The 24,693-nt window shown below is 63.1% G+C and overlaps 2 protein-coding genes across 4 annotated transcripts in view; one reads left to right on the plus strand and one right to left on the minus strand.

Annotated features, from left to right (window-relative positions):
- Window positions 1–3,132: 3,132 nt before the first annotated feature.
- Window positions 3,133–21,356, plus strand: PTPN23 (protein tyrosine phosphatase non-receptor type 23). Its single transcript, XM_056333979.1, is given in 30 exon segments — window positions 3,133–3,306; window positions 6,157–6,231; window positions 7,475–7,602; window positions 8,215–8,291; window positions 9,276–9,325; window positions 9,905–10,036; window positions 10,487–10,567; window positions 11,858–11,989; window positions 12,196–12,243; window positions 12,527–12,583; window positions 13,165–13,223; window positions 13,493–13,572; window positions 13,792–13,906; window positions 14,292–14,357; window positions 14,713–14,858; window positions 15,321–15,641; window positions 16,000–16,154; window positions 16,300–16,451; window positions 16,696–16,875; window positions 17,084–18,199; window positions 18,201–18,412; window positions 18,415–18,557; window positions 18,559–18,669; window positions 18,671–18,718; window positions 18,720–19,316; window positions 19,494–19,678; window positions 19,850–19,954; window positions 20,041–20,179; window positions 20,263–20,376; window positions 20,447–21,356. Coding segments are annotated over 30 exon segments (5,439 nt in total). The 5' UTR covers window positions 3,133–3,222; the 3' UTR covers window positions 20,978–21,356.
- SCAP (SREBF chaperone) overlaps window positions 21,338–24,693 on the minus strand; it is a 68,558-nt gene continuing 65,202 nt past the window's right edge. For 2 of the 3 annotated variants that reach the window (XM_056333981.1, XM_056333982.1), the window contains exons 21-23: window positions 24,100–24,180; window positions 23,218–23,424; window positions 21,338–22,887 (exon numbers count right to left, since the gene is read on the minus strand). In XM_056333981.1, the coding sequence (XP_056189956.1) occupies window positions 22,642–22,887; window positions 23,218–23,424; window positions 24,100–24,180 (534 nt within the window). In that variant the 3' untranslated portion in view covers window positions 21,338–22,641. Of the gene's footprint in view, window positions 22,888–23,217; window positions 23,425–24,099; window positions 24,646–24,693 lie in introns of those variants that run through there. The other variant, XM_056333983.1, reaches the window with a different exon arrangement.

A 24,693-nucleotide genomic window follows, 5' to 3' on the forward strand; every position in this document is an offset into this window, starting at 1 on the left:
GGTGGGGTGGGAAGGAGTGGGGGGCATGGATGGAGGTGGGATGGGACTGATGGGATAGGGTGGGATTGATGGGTTGGGATCAGTTGGGATGGGATGAGATGGGATGGGATCTATGGGGTGGGGGTAGGATGGGATTTATGGGATGTGTGAGTGGGACAGGATCTCTGGGATGGGGTGAGTTGGGACCTGCATGATGGGATGGGATCTGTGAGATAAGGGTAGGATTGATGGGTTGGGATCAGTTGGGATGGGATATATGGATGGGATGGAATCTGAGGTGGGCTGGGATCTGTGGTATGGGATGGAATCTGTGAGATATGGTGGCATGGGATTTAGGGGGTGGGAAGGGATGGGATCAGATCAGGTGGGATGAATAGATGGAATGAAATCTCTGGAATGGGGTGAGCTGGGACTTATCAGGTGGCGTGAGAGGGGTGGGATGGGATCTATGAGATGGGGTGGGATGGGGTGAGGTGGTTGGATGGGCTGGGATCTATGGGATGAGGTGGATGGATGGGGTGGGATGGGATCAACTGAGATGGGATGAATGGATAGGATCTAGGGGATGGGGGTGAGGTGGATGGGATCAGATGGGATGGGATGAATGGATGGGGCAGGGTGGGCTAGGACCTGTGAGGTGGGATGTGGTAAGATGGATGGATGGGATGGGGCAAGAAGGGCATGGGGTGGGATAGTAAGGGCAGGGCAGAGCTCTCCCCCACAGTGCCGGGGGGGAAGCTGGGACCTTTCAGCACCCCCCGAGCTCAGGGTGCCCAGGAAAGGGGCCAACCTGCACCCCCAGCTCTCTGCCAGGGGCTGACAGAGCCCGTGCCCGCCCCCCCCAGCAGACCCCCACATGTCCCCTATGCCAGGCACCCCCTGCGCACATGTCCCTGTGGTGCTACCCCACAGCTGGGGGCCCTGGTGCCCTTTGGAACCCTTGTGCAGAGGACCCTGGCTCCAGGGGTCCCTGTCCTCATGTCCCCAGGTCCTGATGTCCCTGACATCTGGTGTCTTCATGCCCCCACACCCCAGGTCCCAATGTCCTCGTGTCTTGGCTCCCAATATCCCTGAAATCCAGTGTCCCAATGGCCTGGGTCCTGATGTCCCCAATACCTGGTGTCCCATTGTCCCCTTTGTCCCAGGTCCCAATAGCCCTGACACTATGTGTCCTGACATCCCTGGGCCCTGGGTCCCCTTGTTTCAGACACCTGGTGTCCTAAAGTCCTCATGTCCCTGTGTCCCAGATCCTGATATCCCTGACACCCTGTTAAGGGAAAGTTGAAAAGAACTTGGAAGAGAGAGTTCAAGCCTTGTGATCGAGGCCGCAGCCCGTGGGCGGTGTGAGGCCAGTAGCGGCTGCCTGGCACGTCAGGCCCAGGGCTTCTTGGGGTCTGGTTGCTTGGGAATGCAGCCCAAAGCAGGTGGTAAACTCCATCTAAGGCTAAATACGGGCATGAGACCAATAGCCAACAAGTACCGTAAGGGAAAGTTGAAAAGAATTTTGAAGAGAGAGAACACACGCCCTGGATGAGGAGAGACTAGGAGAAGGCAGCAGAGGGATTGACATGAAGAGTATGTTGGTATGAGATGGTAAAAGACCTTGTTGCAGCCAGCTAGCTTGGCGAGTGCTGCAACACCCTGTGTCCTGACATCCTTGTGTCCTGGATCCCAATGTCCTCATGTTATTGTCTCCCTGACACCCCATGTCCCTGTGGCCCTAATATCCCTGACACTCAGTGTCCTGATGTCTCTGTGTCCTGGTGCCCCCACGCCCTTGGTCCTGATATCACTGTGTCCCAACATCCCTGTATCCCAGATCCCAATGTCCCAACGTCCCTCTGTCCTGAATCCCTGCGTCCCCAAGACCCAATGTCCCAATGCCCTTATGGCCTTGATGTCTGTGACACCCATTGTCAGCATGTCCTGGCTTTCTGATGTCCCCAGGCCCCAATGTCCCTGATACCCAGTGTCCCTGTGCCCTCGTCCTGTGTCCCAATGTCCCCGACCATGCACTGGGGAGCAATGAATCAGAAGAGGGATGGGAAAGCTGCGGGTGGGATTCCTCACGGGTGGGAGAAGGTGGCTCCAGTCCCACTGGTATCTGGGGAGCCTTTGGCACTTGGGAAGCTGCTAATGAGCCGAAGAGCTTGTCCTGTGCCAGAACTCATCAAGCAATTAAAATAACGGGGTATTGCAGGAAAAAAAAGCCACCATCATTGTGCTAATAACTGCATTGTCAGAACAGACCCGGCACTGTTCTCCTGTGGGAGATGGGGCATCACCGGGGGCCCGCTGGGGCATGGGCCTGCAACCGAGCGTGTAAATATGGAGTGTGTAAATACACCTCGTGGTACTGGGGGGGTGCAGATCAGAGGGAAGGGCTGAGGAACTGGGTTAACCAACTACACCAATTCAACGGAGAATGCTTTACAAGTATCCAAGTCTTCCAGCTCGGGAAGAATTCACATTTCGATTATTCAGTTAACCTCTCGGTTGGCAGATAGCTGAGCCATTCCCACCAGGACCCGGAGGCTTTCCCGCTGGAACAGGACACATTCCTTTGCCCGCCCCGGTCAGATGCTCCAGCGGCACTCACACAGGGCAGAACAGGCGAGGTTTCATTTGGCACTGATTAATGTCACATGTTGCTTGCCAGGAACTGTGTCCGGGGGCAGGAGCCGGGGTGGGGAGGTTGGTGAGGGGATCAGTCGGGCACCAGTGGAGTCCAGTGGCCCCAAACGGGGCTCCCAAGGCCCTCCCAGCTGCCCCCAGCCCGCACCGGGGCCCAGCCCCAGGGGAGCCCCGGGCTCTGGCCCAGGCCAGGCCTAGGCAGGCCTGGAGCTGCCCTCAGCTGTGGGGCCGAGGCCTGCGGGGTCACTGCGGGCAGGACCCCACGGGGACAGGCCCCAGCAGCGTGGCCGGGGGCTCCCGCGCCCGCAGCGGGCCAGGCCCGACTGGGGGCGGCCGTTGCCATAGGAACCACCTGTGCCCTCCCCGGGGGCGGGGCGTCGCCATGGGCATAGCTGTTTGGCCCTATCACCGAGCGAGGCGTCGCCATGGCAATGGCCCCTGCCCCGCCTTCAGGGGTGGGCGGGGGCGTCGCCATGGGAATGGCGATACCGGAAGGGGCGGGGCGGGGCGCGGCCGGAGGACTCGGTTTCCCGTGAGGCCCCGCGCGCGGTTCCGGCGGGCGGGCGGTTCCGGCGGGCGCAGGCCGGGATGGAGGCCGTGCCCCGCATGCCCATGATCTGGCTCGACCTCAAGGAGGCCGGGGAGTTCGCCTTCAACGCCGCCGTCAAGAAGGTGGGGCCGGGGAAGGGACGGCTGGGGCCTGTGGGGGGCCCGGGGCGGCGGGCGGGCACTGTCGGGGCGGGCCGGGGGGGCTGTGAGGGAGGGAGTGCCTGGGGGGGAGGCGGGGGTCCTGTGCGGCCTGTGTGGTGTCTGTGAGGGAAGGGGGAGCTTGGGAGGTGTCTCGGGGGCCTGTGTGAGGTCTGGGAGGGGGGAAGGGGCGTGGAGGGCTTTGCGGGGGGTATGTATTGTCGAGGGTCCTGTGAGGGAGGGGAGTGCGTGGGGTGTGGGGCAGGGGGTCTGTGAGGGAAGGGAATGCTCGGGGGAGGCACGGGGGATGTACGTGAGGCCTGGGAGGGGGGAGAGTGCTTGAGGTGTTGGGCCAGGGGGGCTGTGAAGGAGAGGAGTGCGTGGGGTGTGGGGCAGGGGAGCCTGGGGGGCTCCGTGAGGGTTGCTTGGGGTCTGTGAGGAAAGGGAGGGCTTGGATGGGGTCTTGGGGTGGTGTGCGGGAGGGGAGTGCTTGGGGAGGGTGTTGGAGGGCCTCTGAGGGAGGGGAGTACCGGGGTGCAGGGCAGGGGGGGGCCTGTGAGGGCAGGGAGTGCTTGGGGGCTGTTGGAGGGGGTGAGGCCTGTGAGGGAGGGAGTAATTGGGGGTGGTGGTGTCAGGGGGGCTGTGAGGGAAGGGAGTGTGTGGGGTGGGGGCTCTGTGGGGGTGTTTGGAGGGTGGGAAGTCTTTGAGGTGCGTGGGGAAGGGCAGTGCAGAGGGTTGAGGATCTGGGGGGACCCTGGTGGAGCTGGGAGTTCTAGCAAGGGATGGGGTGAGTGGGCTGTGGGCCAGGGTGTTAAGGGGTGGGGAGGACTGGAGCAGGGCTGCTGGGAGCACTGGGGCAGGGAGGGGCTGAGGTGTGGTAGCTCATCACCTGGCTGTCACCCTGTGGTGGCTTTGCCCTGTATGGCATGGAGGGAGCAAGGCCGTGAGCACATCTGTGCCCCCCTCGGCCCCATCCCCAGCTTGGCCTCACTTCCCTCACTGCCTCCTTGGGGGGCAGGGTCAGCGTGGTGCTGCTGGGGGGCAGAGTTTGAGATGAGAGGAGTCCTCAGAGCGCTCCCCATCCTGGACAGAGCCTTCCCCGGCCACCTTGGGGTCAAGTGGTGAGCTGGCAAGTCGGTCCCCACCACATGTGACTGCACTGACTCCCAGTGCCACAGCTGCCCCTCCTCGAGCCCTGCCACCGGATCTGGCCTCCCCCAGTTGTCATTAATGCTGTGGCGGGTGTCGTTAGCGATCCGTATCTGCTATGGCTGATCCTTTGTGTCTCCTTTCACTCTGCTCCCACGAGCTTGTTTGTGTAAAAAGGGGAACCGAGGAAGGGAGAGCTGGCTCTCCTGCTGCCAGCAGCCCAGGCTGACCGATCATCAGTCAGTTAAAAGCTCTGATCCCTTTGTGTTGCCGTTGGAGGAAGGTTGAGAGTACAGTGGGTGCGAGACAATGAGTTCCTTCCTTCCCAGAGGTCACCTAGGGCCATGGGGGACACAACCTGTCCTTGCTGCCCCAGTGGGGATCAAACCAATCGCTTAGGGGAGATGCAATACTTAATTAAGCTTGTAAACAAGCTCCACCTAACTGGTGTTTCCTAGTGCTGCCTATGGATGAAAAGCGTGATTTGTTGACGTGGAAGGAGAATGGAGGGTGGGAGTTCTCCTGTGTTTGTGTCACCACCTACTTTCCACCACGCTGTTTTTTTGGTTGCTGAGGGGGGGCATCCCGTCAGACCCCAGCAGCATTAGTGTGGCTGGGACGTCCCTGTGCTGGGAGGAAGGCATCGCGGGTTCGCTGAGCTGAGTCATGCTGTGCCAGCTGGGATAAGGTGTGGCAGCCGTCGGTGTGGCTCCAGCCCCACTGTGCCTGCCTGCGAGTGCCAGGGGAGCCGGCGGTACCGTGGGCCGTGGGGCAGCACCTCACGGGGAGCTACAGCAGAGGGGACAGTGGCCTCCAGATCTGAACTGGGCCTGGAAAAGTTGAATAAATTCCTGTCCAGAGCCTTGGAGGTTCCTGAGCTGGCTGTGGCTGGGAAGCACTGTGCTTGCTGACAGCATTGCAATCCGAGGGATCTTGAAACCCTCACTAGAGGCAGGTTTTGGGGGAGCTCTGTCCCCACGGCTCCCTCCACAGCGGTGGGGAGGTGTAATTCATCACTGAGCGCCTTCCTTGGAGATCCAGAGCATTTTATTTCTTAATGAGCATCTTCTGCCAAGCCTTGGCACCCCTCCAGCAGGGGCTGCGGTGCTATGCTGTTCCACATAGGCAGGCACTACCCCGTTTCGTTTCCCTTTCTGCTCTGGCCGCAATGAGCCGCCTCCTGGCCAACTGCCAGCGCGACATTCCCCTCTGACCATGGCAAGAGGCTTTGCTTTCATTCAAGCACAGAGGGGTATTGGGTGTGAATCTGGGAGCGACTTCAATTCACTCTGTCCTGTTCACTGGTGACAGCTCAAGACCTCATGGCCGCTTGATTCCAGTTTTTCCACCCTAGCTCTGAGGTCCCTGTCAGCTCCTGGGGTGCACTGGATCGGTGCCTTTCCCCAGGGTGTTGTCTCCACAGGACCCTGAGCCCTGGCTTTGTGTTAAGCTGAGGTTCAACAGGAGCCGGGCAAGATCTGGGGGGGTGGGGGTGGGGGGGGGGGTGTTGTGTGACAAACAAGCTCTGAACTAGGAGATGCAGGACCCCATGCCAGTGCCTGCCCCTTCACACTGTCAGACCCGCCGCGAGGGCTTCCCCCAGGCCTCTCCAGAGAGAACTGCTGGTTGTCGCTCTGGGGCTGGGAAGGTGCTGCAGGGTGTCTCACTCCTCTCTTCTTCCTCCAGTTTGTCCTGAAGAACTATGGGGAGAACCCAGAGAACTACAACGAGGAGCTGCGGAAGCTGGAGCTGCTGCGGCAGGTAAGCTGGGCTCGTCCCAAATTGCTTGCAGCCCTGGTGACATCTCCCAGAGCTGAACTGGGGGAGCTGTTTCATCATCTGCCCCATGCTTGAGGATGCAAATGCTGGCTCCCACCACCTCCCTGGACTGGGAGCTGTGCTGGAGCACTGCTGTGGCTGCTCCTCTTCCTCAACTGTAGCCCACGGAGGAGGCTTTCAGCAGCTGGGTTGCATCTTAGGCTCCTCATATGATTCAGGCTTCCCGAGGAGCATGCAGGGGTTGGGCGTTAGGGCTTTGCTGATTCCACTTCCCTGAATTTGCGAGGTTTTATGTTGAATACCAGTTCCCTGTTGGGTGGAAGAAATCACTTTGTCTGGTTGGGCTGGTGCCTGAAGTCTTTGCAGGGAATAAATCAGCCCTTCACGCTCTGCTCCAGAGCCTAAACAATTGTGTTAGTCACTGGGGTCACCAGTTTTGGGGGTGCTGAGCTGGTTAGAGACAGCCTCAGCCCCAGACAGCTGGTAGCTGAGACAGGGACAGTAAAACCAGGTGGTGACAGTCAGAGACTGGCCCTGAGCCAGGACTGGTGCTGGTTTGTGTCACACTGAAGGTTTTGTAGCAGGGCCATAAGCCTGATGCACAGAGTGTAGCTGGGGTAACTCATGCTGGCACCGGGGTCACCTCACCAGCGTCTCCAAAGCATAGAGGTGGCCTTCCAGTAAGGAACAGAGGTGGGTGGGTGCTTCAGCACCCACAGCTGGGGATCTGTCCATGGGCTTAACTATGAACCTGGAGGCTGGGAAACCTTTTCTGGGTCTCTTGCTCTTACAGCTTTGCCATAGCAGTGGCTCCTGTGCCCTGTCCAGGACACCCCCATTTCAGTCACTCCCAAATTCCTCCCGTTTTTCACCCTTAGGAGCCTGTGCTGGGGAGAGCAGAGACTTTTCCCAAACCGGTTGCTCTAGATCCATAAAGTGGCTCCCTCCAGCCTCGTTTTTAGGTGAACAGACCTGTTTTTCTAGCTGTGTTACATCAGTTTTTTCTGTAAAGCCTGGCTCCTTCCTGCAGTGCTCCTTCATCCCGAGGGAGCCGGCTGATGCCCAGCTCTGGCTGTCCCCTTTGTGAAGGCTCCTACTTCTGCCTGCGGATCTCACCACAAATCAGGCAGGCTGCCTGATGTTCCTGCCTGACGTGTTACCCGTGAGCCTGTACCATGTTACCTGTCCCCAGGGCAGCCTCTTCCTCCTCCTCTCTCCCCTCCAGAGTGCTGTCAACGTGCCCAGGGACTTTGAGGGCTGCAGCACGCTGCGGAAGTACTTTGGCCAACTCCACTACCTGCAGAGCCGCATCCCCATGGGCGCCGAGCAGGAGGCGGCGGTCCCCATTGCATGGTGAGGAGGAGCTGCTTCCCTGTACCCTCTTTCTGGCATGGGACTCAGGCTTTGCAAATGGGAGGATCGGCTCCCAGCGGGAGCTTCCTGAAATGCAGATGCTGACCCAAAGCAGAGCATCTGCTTCCTCTTCCCTGCGCATGTCCTTCACCAGCATCTGATATGCTCCTCCCTGCCACCCAGCAGCTGTACCTGGGTGTCCTGGGGACCTCTTGGGAAATGGCGTCCTGCCCTGGGGATCTGGCAGGATGTCTAAGCCCAGCCATAAGGCAACATGGTTGTCTCTGAGGGGATACAAGGCAGAGGCAGGACAGTGTCACCGTGCAAGGTGACAGGGCTGAGATCACCCTGGGCGGCAAAGATACTTGGCTGTGTGTAAAGGGGATGTCTGCGCTTACAAAGCCAAAACAAGCCTGCCATGTGGAGATGCACCATTCCAACCGCCTCTGGCACCTTGATTTGATGCCCAGGGTGATACTGGGCATGAGGGCCCCTTCCCTGAACCTCTGAGGGATCATGTCGCCTGACAGAACCATTTTCTGGCACATGACCTGTGCCCAGGAACACCAGTAACTCCATCTACAGCTGCTAACCAGGCTTCTCTCCTCACAGGACTGAGATCTTCTCAGGCAAGACAGTGACTCATGAGGACATCAAGTATGAGCAGGCGTGCATCCTCTACAACCTGGGTAAGGGCCTGGGAGACCGGCTGCCCTCTTGGTGCAAGGGATGTCCCTCCTCTCTGCCCGGCCTTTGCTCCACATCAGCATTCCTCGGAGCGGCCAGGCAGCAGCTCAGCCTGCCTGGTCCCACCAGCAGCCGTGGCTTAGCGGGGTTGTGCCTCTTCCCCTCCTCCATGCTGCCTGTGGGGCTGGGTGCTCAGCAGTGGAACTGCATGAGAGGTTGACTTTGGCTTTTGTCAGAAGCTCCTCTCCTTTCCCTTCCACTGTGAGCATGCCCTACATCTCAGTCAGAGGTTGCACCGAGGAGGCTGACATCAGGTTGCAGCATTGCAAGTGCCCTTTCTAGCATGGTGACAGCCTCAGCCAGGCTTTGTCCAGCTCATCCCGCATCTCGTCTCCTCAAAAGCAGCAAATGGATGTAAAGCATCAAATCTAATGCTTGCCCCCCTACCCGTGCTCTCCAGCCATGGGCAATCATGGCTCAGAGTGGGGCTTTTTTGGTAGCCCCTGAGGGGAGGTGATGCTCAGCCCCTGGCCACTTAATGCACCTGAAAATACTCCCATCCCGGGCGTTGCCGCTGTCCCTTTCACTGCAGCTCAGGAGGTGGCTGTGCTTTCCCAGCCCACCATGCACAGAGCAAAGCAGTTTAGTTTAAAGCCCAGCCCAGCGCTGCTCCCTGAACCTTGAAGAAACACGTCTGCTAAGCCAGGAGGGTGTTTGCTATTTGCTTTTCCATACTGAGGGTTTGTTTCCAGCCTGGGATTTGTCTGTGCCAAACAACTTGCATGTGCAGCCTTTCACTCCTCTGGTGCCCTGTGAGATGGGGACTCTGAGTACTGCAGCTCCCTGTGTCCCGCTGGCCCAGGGAGCCAGCTGGGTGCTGCTGGGTGGCTGTGGCCCGCTTGTCGCAGATTTGGGCTTCTCCAGGAGCGGTGAGTGGCTGCTGGCAGGTGCCCTCACCCTACTGAGCCGCCGTCCTCTTTCCGCAGGTGCGCTACACTCCATGCTGGGTGCCATGGACAAGAGAGTGTCCGAGGAGGTAATGATCCCCTGGGTCCTCCCTTAATGACTTTTCTCTCCCTCGTGGTTAACAGCCACCAACCAGTAGCACCAAGTACTTTTTCCACCGTAACACGGGTAGTTACAAGCATCTCAACATCAGACACCAGCTTTGGATGTCTGCTGTGACCTAGTGTGGCTGTAGAGTGTTAGGAGGGGCCACCCCCTTCATGGCTGTGTCCCCCCCTGCCCCATCATTGCTGTCCCTGCTGTGGCAAGGCTCTGCCACAGAGGTCAGAGGGGGGAGGTCTGACGCAGCTCAGGGCGTGCATAGCTGGGGAAAGCGCCGAGCTGTTTAGAGCCCTGTGATCCCCAGGGATTTGCTCCGGGTTTGTGGCAGCTGCTTTCTGGGGTCTCGGAGGAGGCACAGGCAGCACGGGGAACATCTAACCCCTGCTGAGCTGGGGTTTATCACCCTAACCCTGCTGTGTGAAAGGAGGTTGCTGCTTTTCCAGTCTGACCGAGGCTCCACGAATTTGGTACATGCCTACGGATGTCGGCTGGCTTGGCGTGCGTGCAGGAGGGCTGTGCGCACCTGACACGTGTTCTGTTCTCTCAGGGCATGAAAGTTTCCTGCACCCATTTCCAGTGTGCTGCCGGGGCGTTTACCTACCTGCGGGATCACTTCCCTCACTCCTACAGTGTAGACATGAGCCACCAGATCCTCAACCTCAACATCAACCTCATGCTGGTAGGAACTGGATTCTGCCTCCACCAGGGTGCTGGTTGCACTGGGACGGCTCCTTGCACACCTCAAGGGCAGCTGCCACTCAACTGGGCGAGGGGCGTTTGTAGAGTTGGGTGCTCCCTGTGGAGCTCAAGTGCTTGGAGCTAGCTGAGGTGGGACCCCGGTGCCCCTTGCCAGGGTCTGTGCTGCTGTAGGCAAGAGGGGCTCCCACCTGCAGGAGGGAAGGAGGTCTGGGGAGGCAGCGGGGAAGTGGGAAGGCTCTGTACCACTCTGCTCATCCCTGGGCTGTTTGGGCATCCCTTGAGGCTGGCGTTTGCTGGGGTCCGCTGCCCTGTCAAGGAAGGGGCTGTAGCTGGTGGGTCCTGCCAGGGGTCAGGGCCTGGCGCTGGTTTGGATACCGGAGTTGTTCCAAGGTGGAGAGGAAACAGAGTATTCCCCTCTTGTCTTTGGTAGGGCCAGGCACAGGAGTGTCTCCTGGAGAAGTCCATGCTGGACAACAGGAAGAGTTTCCTTGTGGCCCGGATCAGCGCCCAGGTGAGCTCCTGAGCACTTTCTGCTGTGCCAAACTGGCTGATTCAGCCTCAGCGCTTGCTGTTCCCGGCACAGCCACGCTCCTGCTGCACAGAGTGACGCGTGGGGTTGGGAACATGGGGAGGGTGTCCCGCATCCTGCATGGCGTCAGTGCAGTCAGACAGCAGCATGGGCTGCTTTCGTTGCCTCGGGCTTCAAGCACAGCCATCAGCTCCTCAAAGGAGAGCTTGAGATGCTCTAGAGGGAAGAGAAGCCATCCAGAGGGGCCTTGAGAGATGGGCCCCTGTGACCCTCATGGGGTTCAACAAGGCCAAGCACAAGGTCCTGCACCCAGATCAGGGCAATCCCCAGTGTCACCACAGGCTGGGCCGAGAATGGATTGGGAGCAGCCCTGAGGAGAGGGACTGGGGGTGCTGGTGGGCGAGAAGCTGGACGTGACCCGGCCACGTGCGCTCGCAGCCCAGAAAGCCCCCCGTGTCCTGGGCTGCATCCCCAGCAGCGTGGCCGGCGGGGCGAGGGAGGGGGCTCTGCCCCTCTGCCCCGCTCTGCTGAGACCCCCCTGCAGCGCCGCCTCCAGCTCCGGGGCCCCCAGCATAAGGAGGGCACGGACCTGTTGGAGCGGGGCCAGAGGAGGCCACGGAGATGGCCAGAGGGCTGGAGCCCCTCTGCTGCGCAGCCGGGCTGGGAGTGCTGGGGCTGTTCAGCCCGGAGAAGGGAAGGCTCCTGGAGACCCTGGAGCACCTTCCAGCACCCAAAGGGGCCGGCGAGGACGCTGGGGAGGGGCTTTTCCCAAGGGCCTGCAGCGCCAGGACAAGGGGGAACGGCTTTGCGCTGAGAGAGGGCAGATGGAGATCAGAGCTGAGGGAGAAATCCTTCCCTGTGAGGGCGGCGAGGCGCTGGCACGGGCTGCCCAGAGCAGCTGTGGGTGCCCCAGCCCTGGCAGTGCCCAAGGCCAGGCTGGACGGGGCTGGGAGCCACCGGGGCCGGGGGAAGGGGGCCCTGCGCGTGGCAGGGGTGGGACTGGGGGGTCTTCAAGGTCCCTTCCAACCCAAACCGTTCTGGGATTTGGACCCTCTGTGTGAGGTAGGTTTACCGTGGTGATGTCACTAGCCCTGGCTCTGACCCAAAACTCATGTGCAAGTCCCCCATGGCACATTTTGATGTGCTGGCTGGGTGATCCGAGTCCTTGGGCGCAAACACCCGTGCTGGTGCATCCTCTTTCCCTTGCTGTGCTCGGTTCCACCTAGGATCCAAATTTTTGTGGGGTTTAAACACCCATCTCTCTCTCCCTAGGTGGTGGATTACTACAAGGAGGCCTGCCGCGCACTGGAAAACTCGGAAACAGCCTCGCTGCTGGGAAAGATCCAGAAGGACTGGAAGAAGCTGGTTCAGATGAAAATCTACTATTTTGCTGCTGTGGCCCATGTAAGTGGGGAGACAAACTGGGGGGCTGCTTGGCTTTGGTGGGGGGACCTGGCCTTTGCTCCCGTCCCAGTTTGGGTTGCTCAGTCGTGGTGAGCACCCCTCAGCAGCAAAACACCATCAATAAATGGGCTCGGGCCACTGTGGGATTTTATTGCCCGTTTCAAAGATTTCCCTGGAGTTACAGAGCTCTGCGTGTTTTCTTGCAGCTGCACATGGGAAAACAGGCTGAGGAGCAGCAGAAGTTCGGGGAAAGGGTAAGCAGAGCCATGTCGGCCTGTCTCCTGATCCAGGCTAAGGATTGTGTCCTGCCCTGGGGGGTTGAGTCCTGGCAGAGATTGTCACACCCACGATGCTGGGTACCCACGCCCTGGGGACATGAATGTATCACCAGCGATGTCCTGCCTCCTGCAAGCGTTTGTGGGTATTCTTGGAAAGCCCAGTTATGCTGTAGGAAGCTGTGGGGACTGGTGGTGCTGTTCCTGTGCAAAGCAAGGGCATCTACTTCTGCACCAACCCTAATTCCCAGTCTCTCTGCAGGTCATCTACTTCCAGAGTGCTCTGGATAAACTCAACGAAGCTATCAAGCTGGCAAAGGTGTGTTCCTGCCCCAGCTGGGCAGGGTTTTTGAATTGGGTTTTTGAAGCCACTGTGCTGGGCTCGAGCTCAGGCTGGTGGGATGCCAGGCTGGGAAGATGAGAACTGGTGTCAGTTTAGAAGCTTTCCTTGCCATTCAGAAGCTCGGCAGACCTGTGCTGGCTTCTCAAAGCATCACTTTGCTTCCCTCTGGGACGTCCAGCCAAGCCCGAGGCCCTGGTATCTCCTGGCTGCTTGGCCTACCAAGGTTTTAGCAGGGTTGTTTTGGTTTTAGCTGTGCAGGAGCACATGGGCAGCGGGTCTGCAGCGCTCAGCCCTGCCACCTTGGTGGGCTCCCCACAGAGCTACTGGTGCCTGCACTGGGGAAGCGCAGCCCGGTGGCATGTGAAACTGGGACACAAAGGATCTGGGGCCTCCAGGCATCTGGGTTCCTTTATGGGGCACAAGGAGAGGTGGCTGGCAAGGCTGCTGCCGGCTCATGGGCACGCTCGGGCTGTGGTCACAGCACACAGGGCTGCGATCAGCTGCTGGGACAGCGACACCTGTTCTCAGCCTGTGCTAACTCACCCTCGTTTCTGCAGGGCCAGCCTGAAACTGTCCAGGAAGCCCTGAGATTCACCATGGATGTGATTGGTGGCAAGTGAGTCTGTGCATGGGGCACCGTCCTGCTTCTCTGGGTGTCAGAAATGCCCAGTGGCTGGAGCAGCCCAGGGAGTGTCCCCAGTGTCCCCCGACACGCAGAGCCAAGCACCCCGTGCTGCCTGAGGCTCTTGAGACATGAGGAGGTTGCTCTTTGCTCTCTCTGGAGCGATCCCAAGAGACCCAGGGCCTGACCCCACTGGGAGTGAGCTCAGGGAGCCGGGGATGCCCTCCGCTTCTCATCGGCGTGGCATTGCTGCTTGTTTCTAGGTACAATTCAGCCAAAAAGGACAACGACTTCATCTACCATGAAGCTGTGCCTGCACTGGACACCCTGCAGTCTGTGAAAGGTGAGGGTGGGCAGTGCCCTCTCCTGCCAGCTCCTGAGGGGAGAGGGGCACACAGTGAATCCACAGGGCTCTGGGAAGCCAGTGGGGCTTCACGCCACAGTGCTGGGCTTTCCGGGGATATGCCAGGAATGGCAGTGTTGAGAAGGAAGAGCTGTTTTGGGAATAATCTGTTCACCATGGAGGTTTCTGACAGGCACATGTTGTGTGTTCAACCCCCAGGTGCCCCGCTGGTGAAAGCCCTCCCCGTCAACCCCACTGATCCGGCCGTCACCGGCCCCGATATATTTGCCAAACTGGTGCCTATGGCTGCCCACGAGGCCTCTTCCCTGTACAGGTGTGTCCGGGGCCGTGGCACAGGGGGGGCACGGCTCCGGCCGGAGCGGGGCAGCCTGCCACAAGCGGTCACGGGGCTGGGCGTGCAGATTTCCAGCACTGAGCTCCCCAAGGAGCCCGTGCCACCACCTGTCCGCAGGCTGAAGGGAGCTGGAGGGGACCAGACAGGCCGCAGCGGTTTCCTTGGGGAACCACCGCCGTCCCCGAGTTGTCCTCGTGCCTGGCTCCTGTCCAGCGTCCCTCCTGGCAGCTGGCGCTGGCCTTGCTGCCCCGAAGGCCCAGGGATGGGCGAGGCTCTGGCCGATGCCCACAGGGCTCGGAGTTCTCGTGACTTACAGTCCTGTCGCAGTACTGAAGAATTATCTTTTTTCTCTTCTCTGTCGCAGCGAGGAGAAAGCCAAACTGCTGAGAGACGTGATGGTGAAAATCGAAGCCAAGAATGAAGTGCTGGAGTACGTGTGAGCCGTGCCTGCGTGGGGCTCCCTGTGGCCGGGCACAGGGCTGTCCCGATTATCCCCTCGCTGGGCTCCCACCCCAGCCCCGATGCGAACACGTGCATCCCTGATCTGTTACCCTCGTGCTGAGCATGAGCAAGTCCCAGTTTGCCCAGCTGTGGGCAGACCCTGTCCCCCAGCAGGTTCCAGTCCTGGTGGCTGGTCCCCAAATTCACCCTGCAGCTTTGCATAGTCCATCGGGGACAGTACCGTGGTGCTGCGCCCTGAGCTGGCTGCCACTTGGGATGGGGGTGACCTGCAGGGGGGTGGGCAGGCTGTGCCACCGCTCAGGGGCTTCTTTTCTCGCCTGCAGCCAGTTCATGGACTCCATGCAGCTGGACCCTGAGACTGTGGACAACCTGGACATGTACAGTCACATCCCCCCCATCCTGATGGAGAAATGTGCTGCGCTCAGCGTGCGCCCCGACACCGTCAAGAACCTCGTCCAGTCCATGCAGGGTAGGGACATGGGGACCCATGGAGGAGGACCAGGGGTGTCTGGGCCAGCCCTGGGGGCAAGCATGCTGATCCTCAGCTGGCGCTTGGTGTTGGGAATGGCCGCTCTGACGGCTAAATTTTTGCTGACATGAATTCCTGAACCCCGAAGTGTTTTTCCCGTTGGCTGGTTGTGGGGGGATGGTGCTTCCTCACAGGCTGGGCCAGCGTCACCTTGCCGGTGGCTGCAGCCTCCCAGGGGCCGCAACCAAGGAGGTCAGTGCTGTCTGGAGCCCAGTGCAGGCCCTGAGCCTGGCGCATCTGGGCTGGGTGTCCTTGTCTCCTCTGGGTGCCCACAGCCAGATTTACTCCTTGGGCTGCTGTGCCGATGCCTGGCTGCGCGCTTGGAGCGGGTGGGGGACCAGGAGAGCTCAGGAGTAGGTGGTGGTCCAGCCCTTGGGCAGCTTCCGTGTGTCTCCCCTCCAGTGCTCTCCGGTGTCTTCACTGATGTGGAGGCTTCTCTGAAGGAGATCAGAGATCTCCTCGAGGAGGACAAGGCCCAGGAGCAGAAGCTGCAGGAGCTGCTTGGGAAGGTCCCGCCACCCCAGGGGTCCCCCCCACCGCCGTCCCCAGGGCTGGCTGAGGTCAGCAAGGAGTGTTCCAAGTACATGGAGGTGCACGAGAAGGCCAGCTTCACCAACACCGAGCTCCACAAAGCCATGAACCTGCACATCAGCAACCTCCGCCTGCTCAGCGGGCCACTGGAGCAGGTCCGGGCCGCGCTGCCCTCGCCCACCCTGACCGAAGGTGAGCGGTGCGTCGTGCCGGGGGGCTGCCTCCCCCTCGTGCTGCCCTGGGCCTCTGCTGGTGCTGCATTGGCATTGGCCAGCTGGTGGTCCCTTGCGAGCTGGGGGGTGGGGTTCTCCCCCTGAAAAATGTGCGGAATGGGACCCTGGTGTGGGGGCAGAGGGGGCACAGGCCTGGTTACTGTGCCGGCAAATGCCTGGCTTCCGCCGGCTGTGCCAGGAGAAGCCACGGGCTGGGTCCTTACCCCTGCAGTTCCCTCCCTGGGCTGCAGCATGGCCCATGAGTGGGCTCAGGCTGGGGAGGCTGCGCCGGGCTCGGTGGGGTTTGGCACGGCTGCTCAGCCCTCCCTGTCCCACAGATGACAAGCAGGTGCTGCAGAACCTGAAGCGAATCCTGGCCAAGGTGCAGGAGATGAGGGACCAGCGGACATCCCTGGAGCAGCAGCTGCGTGAAATGATCCAGAAGGATGATATCACCACCTCGCTGGTCACCACCGACCGCTCTGAGATGAAGGTGGGTGCTGCCGCCGTGTTGGGGGAAGCCCTTTCTGGTGCCGCACGTCCCGGTGAGGGCTGCAGCAAGAGCTCCACTCCCTCGCAACCCACCCCGAGCCTCCCCAGCCGCCTGCGGCCCCTCAGGTCCTCCCCTCTCTTGTCAGAAACTCTTTGAGGAGCAGCTGAAGAAGTACGACCAGATCAAGGTCTACTTGGAGCAGAACCTGGCTGCCCAGGAGAACGTCCTGAAGGCCCTGACGGATGCCAATGTCAAATATGCGGCTGTACGCAAGGCGCTGGCCGAGGTGGAGCACAAGTGAGTGGTGTGCAGGGTGGCTGCAGCGCTAGGGGGGGAGTATTTCCTGGTGTGGGATCTCGGTGCCCGGGAACAGCCCTCGCACTCCCCAGGGGAGCGATGTGGGGTCACTGCCAGCTCTGTCCCCGTCCCACCGTGCTGCTGGGGGCAGTTCTGCACCCGGTGGGTTCCCCAGGAGTGGGGACACCCAGCTTTGGCCTGATGTTCAATCCCTGCTCAGCCCCTCTGCCCTGTCTTTCCCCAGGTGGAACACCACCGTTCAGACCTTGGTGGCCTCCTACGAAGCCTATGAGGATCTGATGAAGAAATCGCAGGAGGGGAAGGACTTCTACACCGACCTGGAGGGCAAAGCCGCCAAACTGCTGGAGAAGGCCCGGGCCGCCTGCCAAGCCGCCGAGGCCAGCAGGCAGCAGATCTTGGAGAAGTAGGTGGGGCCGTGCCCGTGGTAGAGACGTGCGGGTGGAAGGCCAGGCTTGGGGTCCCCAGTGTGACACCCTGGGGGTGGGAGGCACCTTTGGGTGCTGCTGGGTGATCCAGGCTGTGGCCATGGTGCGGGGGCTCCCTGCGCCCGAGGGGGCGGTGGACATCACCCCCTAGGCCCGCTGGGTGCTGAGCTCCGCTGCCCCCGGCAGGGAGATGAAGAAGCAGCCGCCCCCTCGGCCCACGGCCCCCAAACCTGCGCTGCAGAAGAAGCCGCTGGAGCTGGACGGTGGCGGCGGGCTGGACGCCGGGGAGCTGCCGCCGCTGGGCTCCCTGGTGCTGCCGGAGCTGCCTGAGGAGCTGCGCAGCCTGCCGCCCGACGTGCTGGCCGTGCACCTGGCTCGCCTGCCGCCCCCCGCGCTGGCCACCCTCGCCCTCAACCCGGCCCTGGCTGCTGGGCTGCGGCCCCCCGGCCCCGAGCCCTTCGTGGCCCAGCTGGCCAGTGCCCCGCTGCCGCCCTTCACCCCTGCCCACCTCCCGGCGCCCCCTGTGCTGCCCGGGCACTACCGCCTGCCGGCAGCGCCCACCTCGGCACCGAGCCCCTTTCCCCCTGCCGGGGGGGGCCCGGTGCAGCTCCTGCAGCCCTCTGCCCCGCAGGTGGCCGGGCCTCCCCCCAGCTCAGCCCCCTCCGCTGCCCCCCAGCTCTTCCCGGCCGCCCCACTGATCAGAGCCCCGGTGCAGCCCGGCTACGCGGGGCCACACATGCTTCCCCCGCGCTCGTCACCGCAGCATGCCCCCCTGCCCGGCTCGGCTCCCGCTGCCTCCTACGGCCTGGGCCAGCCCGGGGTGCCCGCGTCTGGCCCCCTCAGGCCCCCTGCCCTGGGGCCGCCCATGGGTGCCCAGCCAGCTGCTGGTGGCCCTGAGCCAGCCCCAGGCACCCGGCCGGCTACCACCACGGTGGACAGCATCCAGGCCCCCATCTCCAGCTGCACCGCGCCCCCACGAGTCCCCAGCCAGGGGCCGGCCGTGCCCCCAGGCCCCTTCCTGGCCCCGCAGCGCCCAGCGGCAGCCCCAGCCCCCTTCCCCTATGCCCAGGGTGGGCTGCAGCCCTTCGGGCAGCCGGCTCAGCACCCCTTCCCCCCCGGGCAGCCCCCGCACGCCTTCGCCCCTGCAGCGCAGCTCCAGCCCAGCGTGGAGATGCCCGCCCGGGCCCAGGGCCCCCAGCAGTTCCCCCCGCCCCCCTATTTGCCCCCGGGCAGAGCCCAGGTGCCGCTACAGTTCCAGCCCCGCGCCCGGCCCCCGTTGCCGTCCCAGGCCCAGTTTGCCCAGCAGCCCTTTGCCGGCCCTGTGGGGCAGCTGCCCCCAGCAGCCCCTGGGCAGCCACCGCTGCCCCCCGCAGCTCTACCCGCTCCCGGGGCAGGACAAGCTGCCTGGGCAGGGCCTGGCCCCGCACACGGGGGCCCTGCCCTTCCCCAGGGCCCCCAGCCAGGCCCCACCCCCCCCCCCAGCCCCTGCACACCGCGCTGGGGGGGCTGCAGCCGGTGCCCGCCAGCTCCCCGGCTCTGCCCTTCTGCCCCAGCGCTGCCGCCCCCAGCAGCCAGCTGCCCCCCGGGACCATGGCTCTGGGCCCTGCCCCGGCTGCCCCCCGCCAGCCAGGCTGGCCCCCACCACGTCGCCCCCCTCTCCCAGCCCCGGCCTGAACCAGGTGCAGGGCGCAGTGGTGGTGCAGGGCCCCCTCATCCCCTCCCCGGCCCCCTCCCCGCAGCCAGCCTTGCCCATGCAGCCCCTGCCACAGAGACCCCCCGCCCTCACTGACGCCGGGCACGGCTGCGCTCCCCCCCGGGGCCTGGCGAGGCGCCCTTCCAGCGGCAGAGCTCCTCCACCGACGACCTCCTGTCGTCCAGCCCCGAGAGCCAGCACGGCGGCTCCAAGGCGGCGGTGGGCCAGCCCCTGCTGCAGCCCACCAAGGCGGACGCCAAGGAGGGGCAGAAGCCCAAGGCGGTGCAGCTGATCGAGAACGACCCCTACGAGAAGCCGGAGCGAATCTTGCGGCTGCTGGCGGAGCTCGACCGCTTCCGCAGGCTGGTGGAGGGGCTGGAGCAGCCGGGGCCTGGTGGCGGTGCCGAGCTGGATGCCGTCTGGAAGGAGCTGCAGGATGCCCAGGAGCGGGACGCCCGGCAGCTCTCCATCGCCATTGCCCGCTGCTACTCCATGAAGAACCGGCACCAGGACATCATGCCCTACGACAGGAACCGCGTCGTCCTCTGCTCGGGCAAGGATGACTACATCAACGCCAGCAGGGTGGAGGACCTCTCGCCATACTGCCCCACCATCATCGCCACCCAGGCCCCGCTGCTGGGCACCGCTGCCGACTTCTGGCTGATGATCTACGAGCAGAAGGTCTCCGTCATTGTCATGCTGGTGTCGGAGCAGGAGCTGGACAAGGTAGACGCTTCCCTGGACACGCGGCTGGTGGAGCTGGCTGGGGCGGGACTGCGGTGTCACCCTGCAGTGGCTGCAGGCCTGAGGGTCCCATGGCAGCCCCCCGGGGGTGGTGTGTGGGATGTTGCCAGGGGTACACAGGCCCACTGCTGACGGTGTTGCTGTGTTCCCTCCCCACAGCAGAAGGTGCTGCGGTACTTCCCTGCCGAGCGGGGCCAGCCCGTGGTGCAGGGCCCCGTCACCCTCATCCTCACCAGCCTGAAGGTCACCCCCACCCATGTGGAGCGGATGATCACGCTGCAGTACCGGGACCAGAGCCTCAAGCGCACCGTCATCCACCTCCAGTTCACCTCCTGGCCGGAGCTGTATGCCATGGGGCGGGGGGGCAGAGGGTGGGCCGCTGGCATCCTGCGGGACCCCCAGCACTGCCCCATCTCTGCTGGAGGCAGGGGTGCCTCAGGGCTCCAGCCCCAGCGTGGGGGTCCTGAGGGGGTTGACAGCAGGACCCCTACACCTGCCACGTGTTCCCTCTGCAGGGGCCTGCCCGACAGCAAGGGGAGCCTGCTCCGCTTCATCCAGGAGGTGCACAGCCACTACCTGCACCAGCGCCCGCTCCACACCCCTGTGGTGGTACACTGCAGGTGAGCGGGGCCGGGGGGCTCCCGTGGGCCTGGGGGTGCCCCCGCTGTCCCTTGGGCCCGTCACAACTGGAGGGGTCTCTCTGCAGCTCTGGGGTGGGCCGCACCGGGGCGTTCTGCCTCCTCTATGCGGCCATGCAGGAGGTGGAGGCGGGCAACGGCATCCCCGACTTAGCCCAGCTGGTCAAGCGGATGCGGCAGCAGCGCAAGCACATGCTCCAGGAGAAGGTAGCGGGGCATGGGGCTGAGACCCCCCCCGGGGCTGTGGGGCTGCTGCCTGCGGGGCCTCATCCTGCTCCCCTCCCCTGCAGCTGCACCTCAAGTTCTGCTACGAGGCCGTCTTGCTGCATGCCGAGCAGGTGCTGCACCGCCACGGCGTGGGCGCCCCCGCCACCCCCAAGGCCACCAACAGCGCCTCCCCCAAGGTGGGTGCAGGGTGGGGGGCGTCCCCGGGTGCTGGGGGGCTCCGCTGCTGACCGGGCCTCTCTCCCGCAGCTCTACTTCCACCAGGACCTGCAGGACCTGGTGCTGGGGGGGGACATGCCCATCAGCTCCATCCAGGCCACCATCGCCAAGCTGAGCATCAAGCCGGGGGGATCCAGCACTGAGCCCGGGGCGGGCTGTGGGCCGGATCCTGCCCCCCTGCCAGACACCACCGACCCCGAGGTGCTGCCTGATGGTGTGATGGACGGCGGTGGTGCCCCCAGCCCCGAGCCCTCCCCACCGGGGCCACCCATCCCTGAGCCACCTGCTGACACCCAGAGCAGCAACCATGTGGCGGAGAGCCCCGAGGCACCCGGGGGGCAGCCGGTGGCCCCCCCTGCCGCCCCCTCCTCTTCGTCACTGGAGCTGCTAGCCTCCCTGACGCCCGAGGCCTTCAGCCTGGACGCCTCCCTCAAGGGCAAGCAGCGCATGAACAAGCAGAACTTCCTGCAGGCGCAGACAGGTGAGGGGCTGCGGGGACCCCGGCCCAGCGACGACCCCCTCAGCATGCTCGACCCGCTCTGGACACTCAACAAGACGTGAGGGGGCAGCGGGGTCCCCACCCCACACCCCCCCCCCGAGCCAGCACTACAGCTGCAGGCGCTGCCTGCTCCCCCCGCCTGCAGGTACTGCCTTCCCCAGGGGGGGATGGGAGCACCCCGGGGTGTGGGGGACACCGGGAGGGGGTGGTTTGCCATCCCCTGCGCCCCCCCAGCCCCTCTGCTTTGTACAGGTGTAACACTGGCACTTGCCATGTTTGACTCCAGTTAGAACTGACTTTTTCAGCTCTTTGCTACTAAAATAAAGAGTTAGACCCGCAGCCATGCTGTGCCCGGTGCTGCCGGTGGCGTGGGGTGCTCAGCCCCTCCGGGTGAGGAGAGGTCGCCAGCGGCACAGCCAGGCTCGGGTTAGTTCTGTTTAATGGAGGTGTCCTCGTACACATTATAAAACACGATCTGGTACAAAAAGCGTCCCTGTACGGTACAAAGCGTACAGCCGGGCTAAGGCCACCCGAGGTGCGGGGCGGCGGTGCCGGGGGTCCCGGCCTGCCCCCAGCCCGGCGCTGCCTCTACAATCACCAGGCTGCAATTAACAGACATCATCGGTGTTTACTGGAGGGCGGTGAGCGGGTGTTAGCGGCGGGCTTGGCCCCGGCTCTGCTCGCAGGCAGGGTTGGGACCACCAGGCTCATGCCCCCTTCCTGGAGGGGGCGGTGGGGCCTGTAGTGCAACCGGGGAAGGGGGGCCGAGCCCTGCCGGCGGTGGCGGGGGAGAAGCCCAGTGGTGGGGCTCCCTGCTGCAGCCCCTAGCCTCGGGTGGGGGGGCTCCCTGCCCGGCTCCTGCGGGGACCATGGGGCAAGGGCTGCCAGCCTGAGGCCTCTGGCCCCACAGCAGCAGCAGGAGGAGGAGGAAGGTGCTGTTGCCGCAGGCTGGGTGAAGGAGGAAGGGGCAGCTGCATGCGGGAGCAGGGCTGAACTCCCTGGCTCCGCCACTGTGGCTTGGTGGAGCAAGGGAGGGCGGGCGAGCTGCTCCCGCGCTCTCCTGCCATAATAAATAAATATATACAGCATATAAATAAATAGGGCAGGGACTGCTGCAGCACAGAGCCCGCGAGCAGCGGGGCAGGCCCGTGGCCAGGCCAGGCGGGATGTGGCCCTGCCTCTGCTCTAAGGCACATGGAGGCCGAGCCAAGTGCCCAGGCGAGGTCAGCCCCGGTGGCACCTGCCGGGTGAGCTGAGCAGCCACAGCCAGGCTGGGCTGTGACCAAGCTGGAACGCGCTGAGCCAGAGCGGGGCCCAGCGGAGCTCTGCTGCCCCAAGGTAAGAGGCCCCGCTGCCCCACTAGCCCTGCTGCTGCCCCTCCCCAGGCAGCTGGCACCACCGAGCAGGGTGCTGGGGCAGAGCTCAGCACCTTGGGTGCCCCCGTCCCTGTGGCTCCCCCGTGTCCCTCCGCACCACCCTCGCAGCCCCAGGATGCCCCAGTGACCGTGCAGAGGATGGGGGAAGTGGGGATGAAGACGCCGGCTCAGGCCCTGCGGGCTGCAGGTGATGAGAGTCCACTTTACGAGGCGGGGAGGCAACGGAGGTGCGGACAGAGCAATGGAGCTGGTGTCCCCGTCCCCTCAGCCCCTGCCTTCGACGGCAGCAGGGGCCTGGGTGCCCCATCCCACCTGCCTCCCTCCACCTGGGCTCCAGCACCTGCCCCTCCTCAGTCCAGCTTCTCCAGCACCGAGGGCACATAGACCAGGCTGAGCTCGCTCCCGAAGTTGCAGACGATGGCAGCATTCTCCAGCACGAGGATCTGCCGCGCTGGCTGTGACTCATTGCTCTTCCCGAGGTAAACAGTCTGGAGCAGGTCCCCGTAGCCGATGTCCCAGAAGGAGACGCAGCCCTGGCCTCCCGTCACCAGGAGGTTGTCGGAGATGACGCCCAGGCTGGCGCCACAGCCTATCTCCTGCGTGGAATGAGGGTATGTGAGGGAGCCGAGCGCAGGCAGACAGCCGGGAGGGAGCTCCTCTGCCGGCCCACGCCGCTTCAGAACAGGCCGATTAGCCACAGCCCCTCTGCCACTGGCCCCGCAGGCGCAGCCGTGCTGGAGCGGGGCCACGGAGCCGGGCGATGCGCACCGGCCGGGCAGCGGGTTCGGTCTTTTTGGAGCTTTTGCACATTGCATTGACAAACGGGGAAGTTTAACCGGAGCTCGCTTCAGCCCATGCGCCCCGCAAGGTCCAGACAAGCCAAGGGGCACCCTTAACCTTTCCCTCGCAGCTCCCCCGCTACCAACCTGCTGGATCGAATAGAGCTTGATCCCTGAGCTGCGGTCCCAGATGCTGATCACATCATCCAAGCCGCTGCTGATGACACAGGAGGCTGTGCAGGTGAGGGAGGTGACGTCCCCTCGGTGGGCGTACATGTGGCTGACCTTGCTCCCTGTCAGCACGTCCCAGAGGCAGATGGCACCATCCTGGCCCCCGCTTGCCAGCACCATCGTCTGCAAGGACACGGGCAGAACCAGTCAGGGACCCCAGAGGACGGTGGGCAGCCCCTCCGTCACCGCGGGAGCCGCTCAACGCCCTGGCCCATCCCGGATACAAGCACCTCCCGCTCCCGAGCTGCAGGGAACAGAACCCCAAGCCCGCCAGGTGCAGAGGAACTGAAATTCATTTAACGGAGCTGTGAGGCGTATGGGTGTGGCGCTGCTGCTTTCTAAGCACTGCCCCTATGCAGGACACGCTCGCTCGGCCAGGCCCTGTCGCTGCCCTTGCTCGCTAGGCCGTGCAGGCTCTGCGCCAGCTTGGCTAGGCGACATTCCCAGAGCTGGGAACATTTCCTAGGCCGGTTTCAGCCCCGTGCTCCGGGCTCCCTGGCCCCAGAGCTGCGTTCACAGGGCAGTTCGGGTACAACGGGACTGGGGCTTCCCTGCTCCACAGGGGGCAGGGAAACAAACAGCCCCCAGGGAAAGGGACTGCCGCACTCAGGTGAGCTGGATGGGATTATCCCAGTTCGGCCTGTAAGGCGCACAGTGACAGTGGCCCCTCCGCGTCCTCAGCGAAGCACTATCAGTTCCTCTGGGTGCAAACCAGGCGGGGTCCCAGCCAGGTCCCTCTGGCTGAGCCAGCAGCTGTACACGCTGGCGCTCTGCCCGCGCAGACCAGCTGCACCCTACCTGATCGATGTACACCGCTGTGATTGCTCCTGAGTGACCCTGCAGCGTGAACAAACAGCACGAGTCTTCCAGCCGAAACACCTGCAGGGCAGAAGAGGCAGATGTGTGTCCCCAGGCAGCCGTGCCGCAGAGCGACACCACCTGAGCCTTACCGCTCCTGCTGCCGAAGCAACAGCCTGTGCTTTGTCTTCCCTACTGCCATCCCTGCCATGCGGCAGGGACAGAGCCTGCCAGCCATTCAGGACAGCGAGGCCACTGGATGGCAGTGACGGGGCAGGGAAGCATCATGCACAGCTGAAGGGGACAGCCGCTGCTGGAAGGGATGAGGAGAAGACAGGGGACACCCCAAAACTCGAAGCCTGCTATTCATATAGTCACCCAGCCCTGAGCAAGAGGATCTCGCGCTCTGCGTAGGACGACACCTGAGGCAGGGCTCTGCCCTCCAAACTGCCGAGGGGCCACATCCAGGCGGATGAGTACGACGCAGGAAGCTCCAGGAATATGCTGGATTGGACTCCAATCACCTCACCCCAAACACTTGCTGACCTTTGTGCACGTACACACGTCAGCTTTGCCCCCTGCCCACATATGAGA

The sequence above is a fragment of the Falco biarmicus genome, chromosome 4, assembly GCF_023638135.1.
Source record: "Falco biarmicus isolate bFalBia1 chromosome 4, bFalBia1.pri, whole genome shotgun sequence".
Classification (NCBI taxonomy): Eukaryota; Metazoa; Chordata; class Aves; order Falconiformes; family Falconidae; genus Falco; species Falco biarmicus.